Source organism: Rhinolophus sinicus, chromosome 4 (assembly GCF_057876585.1).
Source record: "Rhinolophus sinicus isolate RSI-liver-muscle chromosome 4, RSI-T2T, whole genome shotgun sequence".
Lineage (NCBI taxonomy): Eukaryota > Metazoa > Chordata > Mammalia > Chiroptera > Rhinolophidae > Rhinolophus > Rhinolophus sinicus.
In genome coordinates this window covers 7,647,301-7,666,460 of record NC_142504.1, presented here as the reverse complement: position 1 = coordinate 7,666,460, position 19,160 = coordinate 7,647,301, and the positions used below count along the sequence as shown (strand labels likewise).

General features: G+C 43.1%; 1 protein-coding gene across 6 annotated transcripts in view; it reads right to left on the bottom strand.

The window, feature by feature from the left end:
* ELMO1 (engulfment and cell motility 1) overlaps positions 1-19,160 on the bottom strand; it is a 474,721-nt gene that overhangs the window by 322,017 nt on the left and 133,544 nt on the right. For all 6 annotated transcript variants that reach the window (XM_019726329.3, XM_074341005.2, XM_019726327.3 and 3 more), the window contains exon 5: positions 9,448-9,498. In XM_019726329.3, coding sequence (XP_019581888.1) covers positions 9,448-9,498 — 51 coding nt within the window. The remainder of the gene's footprint in view (positions 1-9,447; positions 9,499-19,160) is intronic.

Here is a 19,160-nt window from a genome sequence, read left to right as displayed (position 1 = left end):
GAATCCTCAAAAATGATTTCATTGTCGTTATTAATGTTAATTAACACTGTTCGGAGCTGTTAACGACTAGCGATAAAAACGCTAACAGTGACCTAGCCCTTTGAGCCACTATTCTCAATACCTTCATGAAGCAATTCATTGAATCTGCACAACAGCCCTATCAGGGAAACTGAACTTCAGAGAAGTTAAGTAACTTGCCCAAGGTCACGCAGCTTTGTCAGTTCTGGAGCTGAGACAGAACCTGGGCAGCTGGACTCTGGACAACAGGCCCTAAAGCAGTGGGTCTCAAAATGGTGCATGCCTGAGAAGCACCTGTTGGCTTTATAAAACACAGGTTCTTTAGTTCTGTAAGTCTGGGGGGAGGTCCCCTAAATTGTGTGTTTAACAAGCTGCCAGGTGCTGCCACTGGTGGTCCCAGAATCACACGCCTAGAAGCCCTGCTCTAAAGCACTGAGACACTGCATGTCTCAGTGATGACAGAAGGTACAGCCCATCCCACTGGGCACCCAGGCTCTGATCCATCTCTAATCACCACCTGGTCTCCTTCAGCGGGGGCGCAATGATCCCCTCCTGGCTTATTCTACCAAAAAAGACAATCTACTCGTTCTTTTAAAAATGTAGACTTCTCAGGAGGAACGCTTGCTAAGAAAATAAAAAGTCAACAATTGTGGCTTCTAGGTAGATGACACCTATTAGACCACTCTTTCCACTTCTGCAGGTGTTTGAAATGTTTCCTACTTAAACATGAATGAATTGCTTTACTTAAAATAAGGGAAGTGAAGAGAGACAACAGCAGAAACCTGAAAAGAATGTGTCCCCAGCAGAGGAATCAAGACTGAAGCCCCACATTGCAGGGCAGCTTAATAGGTAGCTGCTGTGGAAATCACAAATATTTCACCAAGACGGGTACACACTGGAATAGTGAAGCGATACCCTGACATGCTGGGGTGTCAGCCAAGGAGTCACATCCAAAAACAATAACAAAGGCTCATCTAAATTGTGTCCGACTGCAACATTTTCACAGATGCAATGGCCTGGGAAGTTCCTATGGAACCACCCACCCCTCTCTCTCACTCACCCCAGTGCCTGAAAACAATGCGCCCTGTTTTCACAGTGGTGTTCTTTTTTTCTTTAATTTTTAAAAATGTATTTTTCAATTACAGTTGACATACGTATTATATTAGTTTCAGGTGTACCCCATAGTGATTAGACATTTATATACCTTACGGACCCAACGATTCCACCTCTCGGTATTTAGCCAAAGAAATCCAAAACACAAATTCAAAAAGCTATATGCAATATTTGCAATAGCCAAGATATGGAAGCAACCCAATATCCATCAATAGGTGATTGCATAAAAAAGAGGTGGTACATAGTAAATAAAATGGAATGTTACTCAGCCATGACAAAGAATGAAATCGTACCATTTGAGACAACACAGATGGACCGAGAGGGATTATGTTAAGTGAAATAAGTCACGGTGGGGTTCTTATACTTCAAGACGGAACTTCCTCCTTCCCTGGGCGGCAACTCAGGGTGCCAACTAAGGAGTCAACTCTTCATCAAAATGTAGAATTGCATGGCATGTGCTATTGGGTGAATTTTCCTTTTGGTTTCGAGAGATAAGTAAAGCACGGGAGGGGGTGCCTCGTTCATGAGGATGGGAGCATCATGGCAAGTGGTGGGCAGTGTGAAGAGCTCCCGGGACTAGGAGTGAGAACGCGGGGCTACCTCCATCTATGTTACTGATTAGCAAGGGCGCCTCAGTGACCTTCTCTCATCTCTCAGCCTCATTTTCCCCATCGGTACCCTGACAACCTGTGATGAGGTCACGTTTGAAGTTCCCTCCAACCCACAGAGTCCCAAACTGCTTCTCAGGTGGGCAGGGACCCTCATCACCGAGTCTGCCAGGAAACGGTGCTCCATAGACGTTATTCCCTGAAATGAGCCCCAACAAAAACATTACATCAAACTTCTGGGACATTTTTAAGGCAATGTTTTCCTAGATGGAACCTGATACGTTTTCGTTTTACCTTCATTAATTTCTAAATGATGTGGATATGAAACTCCTATTATAAAAATATGTGCGAATAAAAGTTTTATTATTAAAATATTAGGGTTTTGTAAGGAAAATCCACTTTTTTGGGCATCGGCTATTGCCAAAGATTGCTCTGCATATAATTGTACATGGCCTATATTCGGACAACTCTTTACAGTTATCCATTTCCAAGCTACGTTCCTTCAAAATCAAAGAAGCCTCACTCACTGATTCAACAAATACTCAGGAAAGTGTATGCTGAGCCAGACGCTGTCCGGGCACATTGGGAAATAGCCACAGACAGACAGCCAGGGTTCTCCTGGGGCTGACGTCCCAGAGGTGGGGGTGAACAATACAACAAACCAACAATAAGAAATTAAATACTGATGAGCTGTATAGCACTCAGTGGGGGAATGTGATAGAGAGTAACTGGTGGCTTTTTAAGATGGTGCAGTTTTCAGGGGCAAGCAGCCTAAAGAGGTGACATCTCTGCAGAGATCTGATTGACAAGGAGGTAACCACACTGGGGAGAGGGCAGCACGTAGAGTTAGTGCAAAGGAAGAACAGGACAACAAGCCCGGCCCATCCGGAGGGACAGAAGGGGACCAGTGTGTCTGGGTTGGTGGGCAAGGGGGAAAGAGGAAGTAGGTGAGGATGGAGGAGCCGGTCACGCCAGGCGGTAGGAGGTGTTCACGAGCAGCGGAGCTGAAGGGATCCTGGCTGGTGATGTGCTTCCCTCACTGAAACGATGCATTTAAGGACTGGAGACAGGCATGCGGCACCTTTGGAGCACTGAGAATAGCATTTCTACTCAAACACGAGCAGCAACCACCATGTTCAACTGCAGGACAATGGTTCAATAACTCGTGACGTGGTTACAGGCTGAAATAGCATGTGGGATGAAAAACGAAACCTCCAGAGACCGTAAGATGGCATGAGCACATCCTCGGCACGGACTATTAGCAGAAAGTCCAGGATGCAAATATATTTATTGTTTGTGGGCAGGGGAGTATGAGAGAGAGAGAGAGAGAGAGAGAGAGAGAGAGAGAGAGAGAGAGAGAGAGAGAGAGAGAGAGAGAGAGAATCTACTAGAATGCCAACTCAGGAGAAGAACAAATTTGTCACACTTGCTCCCCACTTTATTACCAGTACCTAGAACAGTGCCTGGCATTTACCAGGAGTTCAAAAAAAAATGCACTAAATGAATGAATAAATAAATAAACATATATAAACACATAGGTACATATGTTTTCATGAGAACAACCAAAGGAAACAAATGAAGATAAGACCCATGGTTATTTATCAATTGTAATATTCTGCATAATTTTCTTTGTAGCAAGCTTCACTTTCCAAATGTTCCAGGATTCTGCAATGTTTTCATATTTGGGGCCGGGGGGAGGGGGGAATCAATCCTGTTAGAAAATAAAATAGCCTTAGTTCTGATTTTTCAAATAGCTCAAATAAAAAGAGTCTAGTAGTGTGGATGATTATGTCAGAATGGGAGTGCTAAGTTTTGTGTTCCGGTGTTGTTCTAAGGATAGAAAACAAGTTTCGTCCTGAGACACTCAGCTGGACATGGCTGCCTAACACCCTAGACTGAGAAGGTCTGGGCCCTGGCTCAGAGGGAAACAGACTCCCATGGGATCAGCGGTGGGCAGAGAAAGGGGTACTGGTCAACCGAGCCAAGTATTTCCCAACTGTGTTCTTAAAGGTCCTAATTAGAATTACCCCAAGAAACTTCCAGCATGGTTCCGGGTCCATAAGACCAACTCAGACGTCGCCTGAAAAGTTCTTAGGTTCACAAGTTTCACAGCTATTTTCAAACGTCACTCGATATTGCCCAGCAGTCCAACTACATTTCCTTAGACTGTTTGCTACGTCCTTCCAAAAAGACTCCTTCACACTTTTTTTCTCTCTTTAAACTCCCCTGTCCTTTCATTTCCCTCTGCCCCTGCTCCCCCCACACTAGGGATCCCGCCTCACATTTTATTAAAGCAATCAGTAATCAACCAGGATTCCCTTCATCCTCCTGCTTCCACGAGTTCACCTCCACTTATCCCCACGCGCTGCTTCTTCCTGGAACTACACACCTGGCTGCCTCTTTCCCATCAAAGGCCAATCCTTCCTGCTGCAGCTCTGTGTCCCTTCCGCTCTGGCCTTCTCAAGTACTCTCCTTCTAAATTACCCCCCTTTCTCCTATACCATTGGGTACTCGCTCTGCAGGGGATCATTTCCAGCTGCAGACATCTCCAATAGTTCCTGCCCGCCATGCCCTCATTTCATTGCTCCCGTTCTCAGCAAAAGTTCTGGACTAAAGAGTGGGTCTAAAGTTGCTGTCTCACTTCACCTCACATTCTCTCTTCTCCCTCTCCAATGATGCCGCCATCCTTACCCTTAGACTGAGAGTGTCCCCATGACGCTGTCAATACCTCTAGGTGGCAAGTCCAGGGGTCATTTTCCCATCTCCTCTTCCTCATTGTCTCAGCAGCCTTCAACACACCTAATTTCCCCCACCTCTTTGAAACACCTTCTCTTGGCTTCTTGGCCGGCTCCTCCTTATAATCCTGAGAGTGCATCCAAGGCTCTACCTTCTCTGTGGCGACTTCATCCAGTCCGTGGCTCTCCATGCCATGTACCTGGTGATGGCCGCCCAACACACATACCTAACTGCCTGGTTGCCATGTCCTTGGGGACACAGAGCAGGCCTCTGGAACTCTTCATTTTCCCTTGCCCAGGGACATGGTCACACCCTCCCTCAAGGAACACCATATCCAACCCAGCAGGATGGCCAGGGCCTTGCCCTCCAAAACATGCCTTCGTTCCCTCCACGCCGGACTCCACAGGCAGCCCATGCGATCTTCATCTCCTGCCAGGACTGCTGTAATAAACTCCTACCCTGCCCCCTGGTCACCCCTGCAATCTGTTCTTGGGCAGCAGCCAGAGCGACCTTTTCACTCTTCTGCCTAAAAGCCTCTGCTGGTTTCTTCTCTCTAAGTTAGGCTCACAGAGGGATGGCAAGAAATAGAACTTCAGACATTTTATAACCCTTTTTAGTTTCTCAAGTCAGTAGAGAAAAACTGGGTTCAAAAATTGAGAACAGTCTTATTGTTAAGACTCTCTGATAACCTGAATCCAGAGTGGTTGAAATAACACCATCTTTCTCTTTGCCAGAGTAACTAGCGCCCAAAATCAGTGTGACGGGCCCTCTGACCTAGATGCTTCTAACATCAGGTCTCTAAACAAGAGACAGCAGAAAGGGAGCACCACGCTGGGAGCTGACCAAGCAACAGCAAGTACAGGGTGACTAGTTCTATGCACTATGTCCACACGGGCCAAAACAATGGGCAAGAAGAATTCAGGTCGTAGTTTGTGTACAACAGAGTGATTAGACCTGTATGAAATCAATATCATGTTGTAGATCAACTGTCATTGAAAAATAAAATAAAATATTTGAGAAAATCTAAGAGTTTGGAACACTAAAATGATTTTAGCACAGAACGTTATGATTAAGCTCTAGCATACTGTAGTGACCTTATATTTGTGTGTCTGTTTATTTAATTAAAAATAATCCCAGCACATGATGTAAAAATATGTAAGGACTACCAGAAGTTGTAAAATAAAAAACAAAGTTAACCCAACGTTAACCATCGCACGTTATCCCTGGAGAACGACTTTTCCCCTTTATTCAGCATATAGACACCTCCTTTCCATGGACCTAACTGGAGTCCCTATACACAGAATGTTCTGCAGCTTGCTTTCACACTCAATAATATCCTTTAGTGGTATCTCCGAGCAAGCACAACCCACATTCTTGTTAATGGCTGCACAGTGTTCTGCTATCACATCGATGTTACCTAATGCACTTAACTGGTCCCAAATGACAGACAGTTAGCAGATACCCAGGTTTTGATTACTAAAAGCAATGATGCATACAGCCCTGTGTATGGCACACGCGCGCGCGCGCGCGCGTGTGTGTGTGTGTGTGTGTCTCCTGCAGTCCTTTTGTGAGTCTATATATTGGATAAATTCCCAGCAGCTAAACTGTCAGAACAAAGACACATGTATTTTTAACTTGGGTGGACACAGCTACATTGCCCTCCAACGAGTCTGTACCAATTCATACTCTCAACACCGCAGCATCTTACCTCACAACTTGATTACCTAGGAGTCGAGATTTTCATCTGTTTTAAGAGACTGAGTTTCTTCTTTCATATATATCTGTATCTATATCTATGTATGTGTGTGTGTGTATATATATATATATCTGTATCAATCTGTATATGTATAGATCTTTAGCTATAGATAGATTTATATATATATATATACATATATATGTGTGTGTATATATATATATATATATATATATATATATATATATATATATATATATATATCCTAGCTCTGTTGCCAGGATAAAATAGATATATAGATCAACAGATATATATAGATATAGATATATATTGATCATTTTTGCTTATACATTTGGCCATATATTTTGGGGAAGTCTGTTTATTTATTCATAAGGGATCTGGTAAACTAAGGAATTAATCCTCTATTTATCATGTATATTGCCAATTGTTTTTCCGAATTTTCTGTTTTTGACTTTGTTTCTGGAATTCCTTCCAAGCATAAAGCTTTTGTGGGCTGTTTTTATTTTTTGGTCGCCAAGTTTCTCATCAATCTTTTTCTTTGTGGCTCGGGGGTTTTGTGTCCTACTTAAGAGAGGATTTCCGCACTTCAAGACTACAAACAGATTCATTGTAAGTGCTTTTTCAAACAAAATTCAGGAAAGTAAACACAATGATCTGGCAACCCAAGCATCTTCTAATAGGAACAGTAGCCAAAGTGTATTTAAACTATGCTTCAGGCAACATGTGACCTCATACTCGATTTCCACAGCTATTATCCCCATGGCAGGTAGAAGGAAACAATGCTTAGAGGCACAATCAGAAACTCCCCAAACCCTGAGTTGCTCAAACACTCACACACACTTGCACACTTTCCTGGTCATGTTCCTGGCTATATTTTCATGATACTGGAGAGATGGACAAAGACATGACACCTCAAAGTCAGGCGTGTTTAATATGGTCACTAGAGATATCATCTAAAGACACGCACTACAGAAGAGCCCCATTTAACCAAGTGTAAGGGCTTTTATAAGAATAATGATGCACGTTGTTTTTTCAGATCCCTTATTAATACCCTCTTTTGCTAGGAGCAATCCAGGAAGGTTTGTTGATAGAGGAAGATGGAAAACAAATTCACCCACAAAAACACCACCTTTGATAGAGTGAAGATAAAACTCAGCGCAGCTGCACATTATCTAAAACAGAGTGTGTGCATGTGTGTGCATGTGTGTGTGCACCTATGTGGGTGTGTGTTCCTGTCTGGCTACAGAGGGAATTCAGCTGAGGAGGATGCAGGGACTGTAAAAACTAGTATATCACTGTTTGCTGGTTTCTTTATGGTATTCTAATAATTCCTAGCAAATCTGATGGTGACAGTTATTTTTAAACATAGTTTAGTGTGTATGTAAAAAGTGAAAGAGCATATGCTGACCCATATTTTCTTCAGTTAAACACAAAATAATAAGACATAATCTACTGGCAACAAGTGAAGTTTACAAATCCGAAAATCTTGCTTATAGAATAATTCCCAATTCTAGACACAGTGGCTACAGCCAAATCATAAAGTGCTTTCTTAAGAAGCAGATTCCTGGGCCCCATTCCTAGATATCATAATCCAGCCTCTAATTAAAGGCCCAGATGTCAGTGTTTTTAAAGCTCCACCAATGATTCAGGTTTGGAGACTGCCATTCTTTACAAAATGTGAACCAGTCTTTCGTAGGTGGCCTCTGTCTTATAATACTGCCTGTCCACTGCGTTTCACATCTGTCCATTCACTGTGCTGGGAATGTGAAGGTCACTACCCAGACAGGACAAACGTCATTGTCCCCAATGGTGCCAAGTCATGCCACAGTGTTAGAATATTCATTTTCAGGAAAAAATTTCACTCTGCCAGACACTGAGCCGTCTCTCAAGGAGTGGCTTAATATTGTGGACATTTTGTTCATGAACCCATGGCAATAGGAAAGAGAACCGACGTCTTCTTTGGCTTAGAGAAGACCTAAATTTAAAAACAAAACTAAACTGAGCCTTTCTAATTCTAAGATGAAGCAAAGGGCGAGGTATATTCTTTCTGCCCAGCAAGCAGATGAGTAATTTTAGCAGGATAAATAGGACCTGCAAAAACCAAGTGAAACCATGGTCTCTAAAGGTCAAATTAACATTCATTCTTGCTGACTAAAGTAAGAAGAGCAATGCTAAGTCAGACAAAAATGTCTCAGCTCATCATGCAGCCATTGAAAAATGAGGATGAATTATAATTACCATTAAGTGGAAAAGAAGACATCGAGAGACAGTTCAGCCAACTCCAGCAATGCACTCTACTGAGCTCATCACTGTGTTTAGGTTCAAGATGTTATTGGGTAAAATGTTTAGGAGTTTTTAAGCCTCTCTAATATAATTTTCAACAAGAAGAATTTGCGGCCATTACAGAACCCACAGTTTAATCTTAGCCAGATGCTTTTCCCAATTTTTAAATGTATTTTTAGCCTACCACATGGCTTCAGTAGAAACTGAAAATGAGAGTTAGGCATAGTTTTCATCACATATGCAGAGAGAAAATAGTAACACTTGGTGTATTTTGTGCAGATTATTTTTTAGGAAAGCAATAAAATGCACTGTGAAATAATATAGTTTAAATATGCTAATGTACTACCTAAAGTACCTACAAACAAGGAAGAAATATAAAGATAAGCAACACAGAACCGCAGTTTAAATATTCGACAGCATTTTGTTGAGCAGCTTTTATTTGGAAGACTTTAAAGTGTTTTTATCTAGAATTAGCTGTCAGTGAAACAGCCTAAGTGGCAAACATTTCTTCAACTGTATTTCTATGAACTGTTATAATAACTGACCCAAATTACACACACACACACACACACACACACACACACACTCCCTGACTTTAAAGGGAAGCAACGGGCTATCTTTGGATTTGCTTTGTTGTCTGAATTTGCTCAGCTGGCTTTAGGTGCGTGTGTGGGCGGGTGGGGAAAACCAATCGGTATATATCAGTTATCCCATCTGCAACATGAGAATTGTTGAGATGACCACCGAAGTCAAACCTTAAAATCAATTTACTTGTACTTAAGCTGGAGCAAAGGCTTCTTCCTCTGTGATGGGAACTCTAAGAAGGGGCATTCATGACCACCCAGAATCCTCGTGGAAGACACCCCAGAGACCTTCCGTTTGGCACTCAATAATCTTCAAAACAATATTCATAATCACATATAGGACTGGAGATCAACGCATTTACTGGGAAGCTATCAACTAAGATCAACTTACCGGAGATGTGGTTAATCGAAGGATAGTGCCATTTTTTATTTCATTGCGATTCTGGAAAAGGGAAAAAAAAAAAACCTTTGTAAATTTTCAAGTAGCAGCATGATAAAGAAGACAACAAAGGCAAATAATAAGCATTCTTATGATTCAGTTTATTCTCACTTGAGTGATTTTTAATTATTTCTACAAAGAACTTTAAACCGGGTCCCAGATGTGTTAACTTAATGTCAAATCATAAGAGTAGACAGCATTCGGCAGAGAGGAAGTGAAAATAAACCCAAAGACCAGGAATAGGGGCCCAAGAATAGCAAACAAAAAAGCAATTTTGAAAGGTTATTAAGGGATTAGGACCTAGGTATTCCAATCCTGCATATACACCCGAGAGAACTGAAAACATATGTCCACACAAACATTTGTCCATAAATATTCATAGAAACACTAGTCATAATAGCCAAACATGGAAACAGCCTGAATGTCATCAACTGAGGAACGGATAAACAAAACATGGCATACTCATCAATGGAATATTACAAGGCCATAAAAAGAAAGGAAGGTATACGCTACGACATGGATAAACCTCGAAAACATTATACTAAGTGAAAGACTCCAGACACAAAGGCCACATATTTTATGAGTCCATTATATGAAATGTACAGAATAGGCAAATCCATAGGGGTTTCCAAAGGTAGGGGGGAGGAGGAATGGAGAATGAATGCTAATTGGTGCAGCATTTCTTTTCTGGGTGATGAAAATATTCTAAAATTGACCGTGGTGATGGTTTCACAAACCTATGACTATACTGAAAACCACTGAATTGAACATTTAAAAAGGTGAATTTTGGGGAGTGTGAATTATATCTCAATAAAGCTGTTATTTTTTAAAAAGGTTATTAAGGTGCTTGGTTTCTTCACATTTGCTAGCTCCAACTATGTGTTGCCTTAAAGTAAAGAACAAACCGCAGAAATGAGCAGATCCCAAATCAGTCTGTCTCCAGGTGGCAAGTGTATTTGGGGGGAGTGTTTTGAAGCTGTCACTTAGCATCTTGGGCACAGGAAGTAGAATTTCATGGGCAGTTTTATTTTCTGCCACCAGAGTACGCCCCATCCTCAGCTTCCAGGAGGTGACCTTATGGGAGTCAGGGCTCTGCATACCCCCCTGGGTGCAGGGAGCCAGGAGGTAAACCAAGGGCTTTGAGGGTCATCCTCCCGCACCACTGAAGACAAACCACAGGTGGAATTTGCTCAGGATGCAGCAGACACACAAAGGGGGTGGAAATGTCTCAGGATGACATGCCAAAGACACACAGAATACTGGTTCTCTCCCTCACCCAAGTCTAACTAACTGTTGGAAAATGAATTTTCTAAAAGAACTACCTGAAAGACAGCAGTCTACAAGCCAATACTCTCTCCCAAAGAAAACCTAATCTAAACATTTTACAATAAATGCAGGTAGGCCTGAAACCCCAACATGCGGAATCTGACCGTCCTTGGGCAATTTCAGCCCAGGCGAGAGCATCCCCAGCCAGACACCCTGGACCACCTCCTGAGAGAGTAAACTCCTCATTACTGGAAGTGTGCAGTCAATGGCTCATTACCAGAAGTGTGCAGGCAAAGACTGAATGACCAGCTGGCGGCAGGCTCACATATGAGATGGTGAAATAAACTTCAGCCATTTAAAAATTCTCCTTTCAACTCTAAAATTCTGACTCTATCAGAATGGGAGAGGAAGACAGCAAATACTAATTATAGAATATTAAGGACGTTGAATACATAGCATATATCTTTCCTGCTCAGTTTCTACATGAATTGAGCAATAAGAGAGTCAGAAGAAGAAAATGGAAAATATTTATTAGTAATTGTGGTGAACAAGGCTCAGAATGTGAACCAGCAGACAGCTCACTGGAACCTCAGGTTAGAGAACCCGGGGAGGTAAGACCTACGGCACAATCCTTCCCAAGAGGAGAAAACGAAGTTTATTCTTCCCAAATAACTAATCATGTAGGGAACAAGGCCCTGAGGGTAGGAAGAGGACAGGGGGGTTGGCAATAATCTCTCCTCGTGGAAATCTGCAGCGGGGATGAGGCACTCCTAATAATAGCAATAAACTGACGTGTTGAAAGACACTATGCTGAGGGTTTTTGTGTTTTTGTTGTAATGCTTATTAAACCATCATAATAACTCTGCCCACTTTTTCCCCAAAACACTTACAAAACAATAAAAGACAGAAACACCAGATTCTCATTTTAAAGTAAAATAGACTGCTTTTTCCAGAACTTTCCTAGTATTGCACTATTCTTATCACTATGAAAAAAAGAAAACCAAGTTCCAGATCCAAAATAATTACTGAACTTGTTGGTAAACAGGCTCCTTATGGTTCTAGCTATGTTTATAAAGTTTACATTTGCACCTTTTCAAGAATGAGATGTCCTTTTTTTTTTTTTTAATTTGACTAATATTTGTGAGAACTGGACTTGCCCATTTGAAAGATAAGACACGAAGCTGCCGAGAGGATGAAATATTTGCTCAGCATCGAGGAGGAAAAAGGGAGAACTGAAACCCATCACGGAGGGGAAGGGAAGCTAAGACACCAGAGTCTGTGCTCTGTCTTGTCTGAAAAGGAAAGAAGACCTAGATCTTGCATTTATCCTTCGAGAAGTGAGTTCACCAATTGGTCAACACACATGAGAGCAAAGATGTCAGAGTGGTGTTAGCACATGCTCTGCAGATTTCCAGGGGTTCCCTGCTATGCCCACAGGGCATGGGCACGGAGTGGAAGCTTGGGGTAAAATGAAGCAGGTGGCCTCCAGACCCCCATGATGACTCCTGCAATGTTGGCGCCTGACTTTCCGAGATCCAAATACGAGTTCTTTGAAGAAAGGGTCTCAAGGACTGTTGGCTTAAAACAAAAGCAGTATTCAAACCACCGACAGGCAGGGCTGGGTTCAAATTCCCGCTCTGCCTCCCAGCCGCGGTGTAAGCTACTTAATCACTCTGATCTAAGTTTTCTATTCCCTGAAATGAGAAGACGTCATTGCTTAGAGAATGTAGTAAGAACCAGAGGTGACATATGTGCTGTGTCTGGCGTAGAAATGGCTGGAAAATGAAAGCAATGGGGCTGTTACACAGAGAGCAGCACCCATCCTGCCTGGGCCTTCTCAGTCGGTCGCTCATGTGCCCTCTCTTCCTGTCGTCTAAAAATATTTTTTTTAATCAGTGTTTTGTATTTTGGAATTAAAAAGGATAAGTAAAAGAACTATTAATATATGCATTACAAACTTTAAGGTCCTGACAGGAAGGTAGATCAAACTTAAAGAGAAAACCACTGGCAGACCTCCGCTTCAGAGCCTGCAGCCTAACAAGAAATTCACCTTTTGCTCACGAGGGGATGCCTAACTGGGAATGGTAACTCGGTTAAGGAAGGAAAAGGCTTGTACTTGCTCTGATTTCCTAAATGGTCAGGGGGAGTAGAGCATTGCTTACGAGCAGGGTCTTCACTTTGTTCTTTTTGTGACCCACGTTTCACTTCCTACCTGGGGAATCTGGTACAAGTGACACAGCTGTGCTTCGGGCCAGCTTCTTTGTGTGTAAAATGGAGGTACTGTCTGTTTCCGAAGGTGGTTCGGAGAATTAAATGACGCACTCCATTTAAAGTGCTTAGAACAGTATCTGGCACACTGCAAACACTCCCTCAAAAAACTGAGCTGTTTCATGATTACTAAGAGCGAAAATAACATCCAAAAACTACATGGCTGCGTACTCTTGCTTTTAGCTAGTCTCCATCTGTAATCTGATCAGTAAAAATAATACTGTGATCTATGTTATCCTAAGTCTAAAAGAGTCAGTCGCTTACATTCAGCAGAATATAATTAGCCAGTGTGTGCCTCTCTGTCAGCAGACCAACACATCTACGGGGACTTGTGCCGCATAGCATCCTATGCTTCAAAGGCTGGGAACTGACACTCACTCTGGTATCACACTTGAGCCTCTGTCTGTTTCACAGGGGAATCCCTTAAGGCAGCCCTCCAAGCATTCGGTAAGCAGTGTGTTTGTGTGTGAGGGTATGTGTGCACATGTGCGTGTGTGAGTGTGGGTGATTTCACTTACCTTGTTCACTGGCTATCTCCCTCTGCCCTCCATCACTTCCCTGAGAAAAGATCGTTCTTCACTACGTATCACTCCTATCTAGAACAGGGGATATCAATGACCTGGCATAGCGTGCTGGGGACTCAGTAGATACATGGTGACCAAATGGCTAAGCCTACGATATGCCTGGCATAGATGAGATATTGGCGTAGATACAAAGTTAAATAGACTCATCTTCTGTCCTCTAGGAATTTAATAAAGCGAGAGGGACTGACACGTACTAATGACAGCTGTACCATGAAAGACCTGTGGGCCCAGACGTGTGTGACTAGCATTGCAGCACAAGCACGTACATGTGGCAGCAGGAAGAGAGGAAGGGTGATATTCAAGAAGGCCCTCTAATCCACAAGCAAGCATTTTCCAGGAGAGAAGAGGAAACAGCACATCTCAGAGGACTAAACATCCCCATGGAACAGAGAAAAGTCCTGTGTGGTCTTAGAGTCGGGGACGTGCAAAGAAAGGAAAGACCTCACACTGAACAGGTAGAGTGACAGTTAGTCATTTAAAGAGGGAGGAGTGGGAGTAAGTGGAGTGAAATTCCAGCTCCGATTTGCTGTTAGTAAATGTGTCCTCTCTCTGAAGAGGCCAGCTTGGCAATATGTAGCCATTCTCTGTGCTTAATCCTGCTGGTCCACAGGTAATAAAGAGAATTGCAAGGCTCGTGTTTTAGAAACAAGAGAGGTATGTCCTCCATTAGAAAGGTGTGCCATACATCCGACCTGAGAAGAAACTACCTACTCTACCTTCAGCCCCCCAGTCAGCTAGACACTGACAATCCAAACCCAACTGTCTAGGATCACAGGCCTTTGTGGTCCTCCTGCCTTCATTAGCATGACTTTCTTCTCCCGGCATCTTCTATGTAGGCAAACGGTATGCCTGCTCATTGCAGGAACTTCCTGCAAGACTCATAAACTCTTCAATGAAAAACATCAACTGTTTTCACCCTAAGATTCTCTGAATCCCTCAATTTGAAATTCTCTGCGGTCAACACCAATCCTAGACGGTTCAACCATGACCCATACATGCTTTGAAAGACCAGCCTAAATCAAACTTCCAGATCTCAATAAATTGTGATCTTACCTTCTATGGTGGCTGTCGTGCGGGGCGATCTGCAAGGTCTCTGCTCCCACTCCCCACACAAGAACACAGGATATGGTGAGGTCAAAAAGGAACACCCACGTAGCCATAGGTAGGGGAGTCATACCACTATAGTCTCACTGAAGGCTGGATTCACACCATGGGCGACCTGCTGTCGGCTTTTCTGCCTGCCAACCAACCGACTCCACTCGACTCTACTCACCAACCAACGCAGCTGCAGCAGTTATATCAGTGGCCAATTGGCTAACCGGCTATAGCTGACGGCCATCTACTACCCGTGCCAGCACTTTTCCACATGAAGCCGAGAGCCTGGAAACTGTTCTCTGGGGCTCTGTCCCCACAGTGGCCTTTTGATATGTCGGTAGGCTACAGTCCCCAGTTATTCAATCAAACATGAATCTAAGTGTTACCATGAAGGTATTTTGCACATGTGATTTAAGCCCACAAACAGTTAACTTTAAGATTATCCTAGGTAATCTGGGTGGGCCTGATTCTATAAATTGAAAGGACGTAAAAGCAGAGCTGAGGGGTTCCTGAGGAAGAAATTCTACCATTAGAATGCAGATACAGTCCTTACCCTACTCTTCCTGAAGGCCTGCCCTATACACTTCAAATTTGTCTATCCAGCCCCCACAATCATGTGAGCCAATTTCTTGCAATAAATCTCTTAGCATATATCTCCTACTGGTTCTGCATCTCTAGTTGAACCCTGATCAATACACTTCCACCCCATGAGACACAGCTGAAGCTTTGCATGACAGAGTTCTCCCTTACCACTGGAAGAATATGCTGGCTGGCTCTGTCTTATCCACAGGTTGTGTTGGTAACCTTTGGGGAACAGCTTTGGACAGGGCCAATCCAGAAGCACTAAGTCAGGGCCACCTTTCCCAGCTAGACAAAGAACGCCACTAAATAACAAATAAAAGCATATGGGGAAGGAAAGAAAAACATGGGAGGTCTCTTCCCCTAAACAGAGACGGGAATTCTGCAAAAACAAAGAATGCATCCATTAACTCACAGTGCCAACAAACTGCCCCACGCCTCTCTCTGGGAAATCTGTCTTTAATCCTCCATTTCTTATATGATCGTCATATCATCTTTAGAATCACCATGGCTGGGTATTAAAATGCAGATTTCTAGGGCTCCCACTCCATAGCCACTGTCTCAGGGGCCTGGGACGCTGCATTTTCACTATGAGCCCAAGTAATTCTGATGTCCAATAAAGTTTAGACTCATCCCAGCCTAATTCCTAAGCCTGCCCAGCACATTTAGAATAAGTTGTCTGAATTTCAAGGTAATAAAGTCTGAGGCAAACAAGACTAATGCCAGCTCCTCAAAAATATGAAAAGGAGAAAAGAGGCATAAAGAACATTTCTGCAGGAAAATGTCCTGACAGCTTACAATATACAAAAAGAATGCCAAGTGGCTCAGTGAAAGCCCACTAAAGCCCCACTGTTGTGTTCACTCACACCCAACAGTTCCACACTGTACTAGCCCCTGACATTCACAGACATCTCGACAGGATGCCTTTGTGTTTCTTCACAGAACTAGCTGAGCGACTCAGCCTCTGTGTGGATTGGATAATAAGCTCCTGCAGAAAAATGTCATTGTTGTCGTATTTCTCCCTCTGAAATTTGTTTTTCTCAGGATGCCAACTCTCTATCTAGCCACACAAATTAAGAATTACGTCCTGGTCAAAAATCCCAATTCTACCCCTCTTCCTGTTATTTATTGAGCAAGGAAAACAGGAGGTCAGAGCGGGAGGGAGTATGTATGACCCTACAATCTAGGCCCCTAGAGGGAAGGCAGCTCCAAGCCTGTCTCCCCGGCTCCATCTCTTCCCCATCCCCCCACCCCACCCCCTTCTCCCTGTCTTTGTCTATATCTGTCTCTCTCCAGATGTGACATCATTCTTTAGAAGTAGTTCTATGATATAAAGCTCACTTCAGATCTATTGCTCAATCATCACAAAGACTGACTTTGCATGTAAACCTGATCGTTTTCATCTTTTATGTGTCCATCCAGCTCATCTTCAAATCTATGGGGGCTGAAGGAAATAACTAAGGACAATATAATATGCTGGTTGCTAGGTTACAGAGCAATGCTTCTAGACGGACTAGTGGTCTAACATTTGAGGACAGACGCTAGAAATACCCTAAAATAATATCCGAACCCCAAAAGCCAGGAAAAAAAGAAAGAGATAGGAATGAGGAAGAAAGACAGGAAGAAAGGGTGGCCAACTGTTCTAAACGAACGTTTCCCATGACCAGTATTCTGGGCTTCCCCAGGCTCGCTTACTCTCAGGAATGATGTCTCCACCACCTCTCTACAGCTTTAATGGTTCCACCCATTCATTGAAGGATTTAGCTTTGACTTCATTTCCACTTTTTTTCTTGCCCCTCACTAGATTCTATTGTCAGTTGTTGTTTTTCTAAAATCGTTTTATTTTACACAGCACCCAGCTAGCTTTCACACAATTCCCAACATCGAAAGAAGAAAAAACAAGACAGGTATTAAGTAAGACATCTGCTAACTGCCTAGTTGTGGTGTGTAAACACAGACCATGAAGGTGGAGAGCCGGTTACACATGAAAGGTCTGTTTCCCCCACCAAGGCCACTGAAATGATCCAGCCTGGTGATAAAAAGGCGGGTTCCCTTTCAAATCCACCATTATAATTGTTATTCACTCTAGAAGGCTTCAGGCTTCCTGTACCCTCCGGCCCTACACCCCCTACCAATGGCCACTTCTACCCAGCTCTGCCTGCTCAACCTCCCAGCGACAGGCCTGCACCCTCACCAAGCAGGTGATGAACCCGGGGCAGCCATGCTCTCTTCCAAGAGCCAAGGGGGGAAGGGCAGTGCCCTCTCTTGGTCTTTCATTCTTAAATTGTCCCCTCATCCTCAGACTCAAGGCCACAGATACTTCGCTGCCACTACTTCTTCTAGCTCCATCAGAGTCCATCTTCATTCGCAGTTAACCAGCTTCCACTAGTTACCAATCTTTAAATTAAATTTCCCTGTTCCGATAATGGTATGGTTACTCGATCCTGACTGATATATCAAGTCTTGCAAATGTCGCCTAATATGAAGGAAATTTTTAATAACTATGGTAAAGCGGGCCAATAATACATAACATAGACACTAAAGTACTGGTATAAAATAATATTTAATAATATAAGAAAATATTACATATTGTGTAGTGAAAAATGTGGGCTGCAAAACAGTATTGCCGATAAAGTAGTCACAGGGGTGTAAAGAACAGCATAGGGAATATAGTCAATAATACGGCAATAACTATGTAGGGAGCCAGATGGGTGCTAGACTTATTGGGGGGATCACTTCCTAAGTTATATAAATATCTAATCACTGTTGTACACCTGAAACGAGTATAATATTGTATGTCAACTACAATTGAAAAATAAGAAGTTAGTATAATATTGTATGTCAACCAAAATTGAAAAATAAGAAGTTAAAAAAAAAAATATATTGCAGAATGAGTCCAAATTCATGGAATATAATGTGCGTGTGCATTGAAAAAACATCGGTGCCTAGGTAGATAATCATGTGAATATCTTCACTTCCAACGTGTTAAAAAAGAAAAGAAAAGAAATCAGGGGGAAATGTCTGATATTGTAAGTCTCTGCTCAATCCAGCTAATGAGGACTGTGTATGTTTCTGGGGGCAAAGTGACCTCCTTGATTTGACAGAAGGGACCTGGACAAGCTGGGGTAAACCACATCAGACAGGCCTTCTCCTGCAGTCCCATTTTTTTCATCCATTTGAGATAAGAGACTTGATTGCCAGCCACTCTCACTACCATTAGTTTTCACCTACCCACCAATTAAATGACATGTGCAAATGTTTAAACCTGGGCAAGTTAGATCCTGTGGTCTCAGAAATCCACAAAGCGCTGGAAAGGACAGCTGCACTTACAGTAAAGAACCTCATGCTTGCAAAAAAAGGCTTTCGAAGGCCATTCCAGTGGCATTGGCAGGGAGCACCGAGGAGGCTGCTACGTGGGAAACACCAACTCCAAGGCCTATTCTAGGCAAAGCCAACAGACTAGGGAGAGAGAACAGGACGTAAACCTTTATCGTGGAGAGCTGTGGAGCCAAGCTGGGTGGAAATGCCAGAGAAGGAGTGATGAGCTGGCCGGCTGGCTCCAAAGAGACAGTGTGGTGTCACATAGCGTCCTGAACATAACCTGCTGTGGTGTGAGCCACCCAGACGCTGGTATCAGATGGGCCTGATTCAAACCTTGGCTTCAGCACCGACAGGTTTGCCACCTGGGCACTTGGCACAGCGCCTGGCACATAGCAGGTGCTCAGTGAATATTCAGTAAATGAAGCATGCACGTGACAACACCTCTGGGCCTCTCGCTGCTACATGACGCCAGCTACACCTAGACCATGTGGTATTGTCGTGGGGATTAACCTAGCAGTGCTAATAAAGCCTCTGCCTGGCACATGGTAAGGT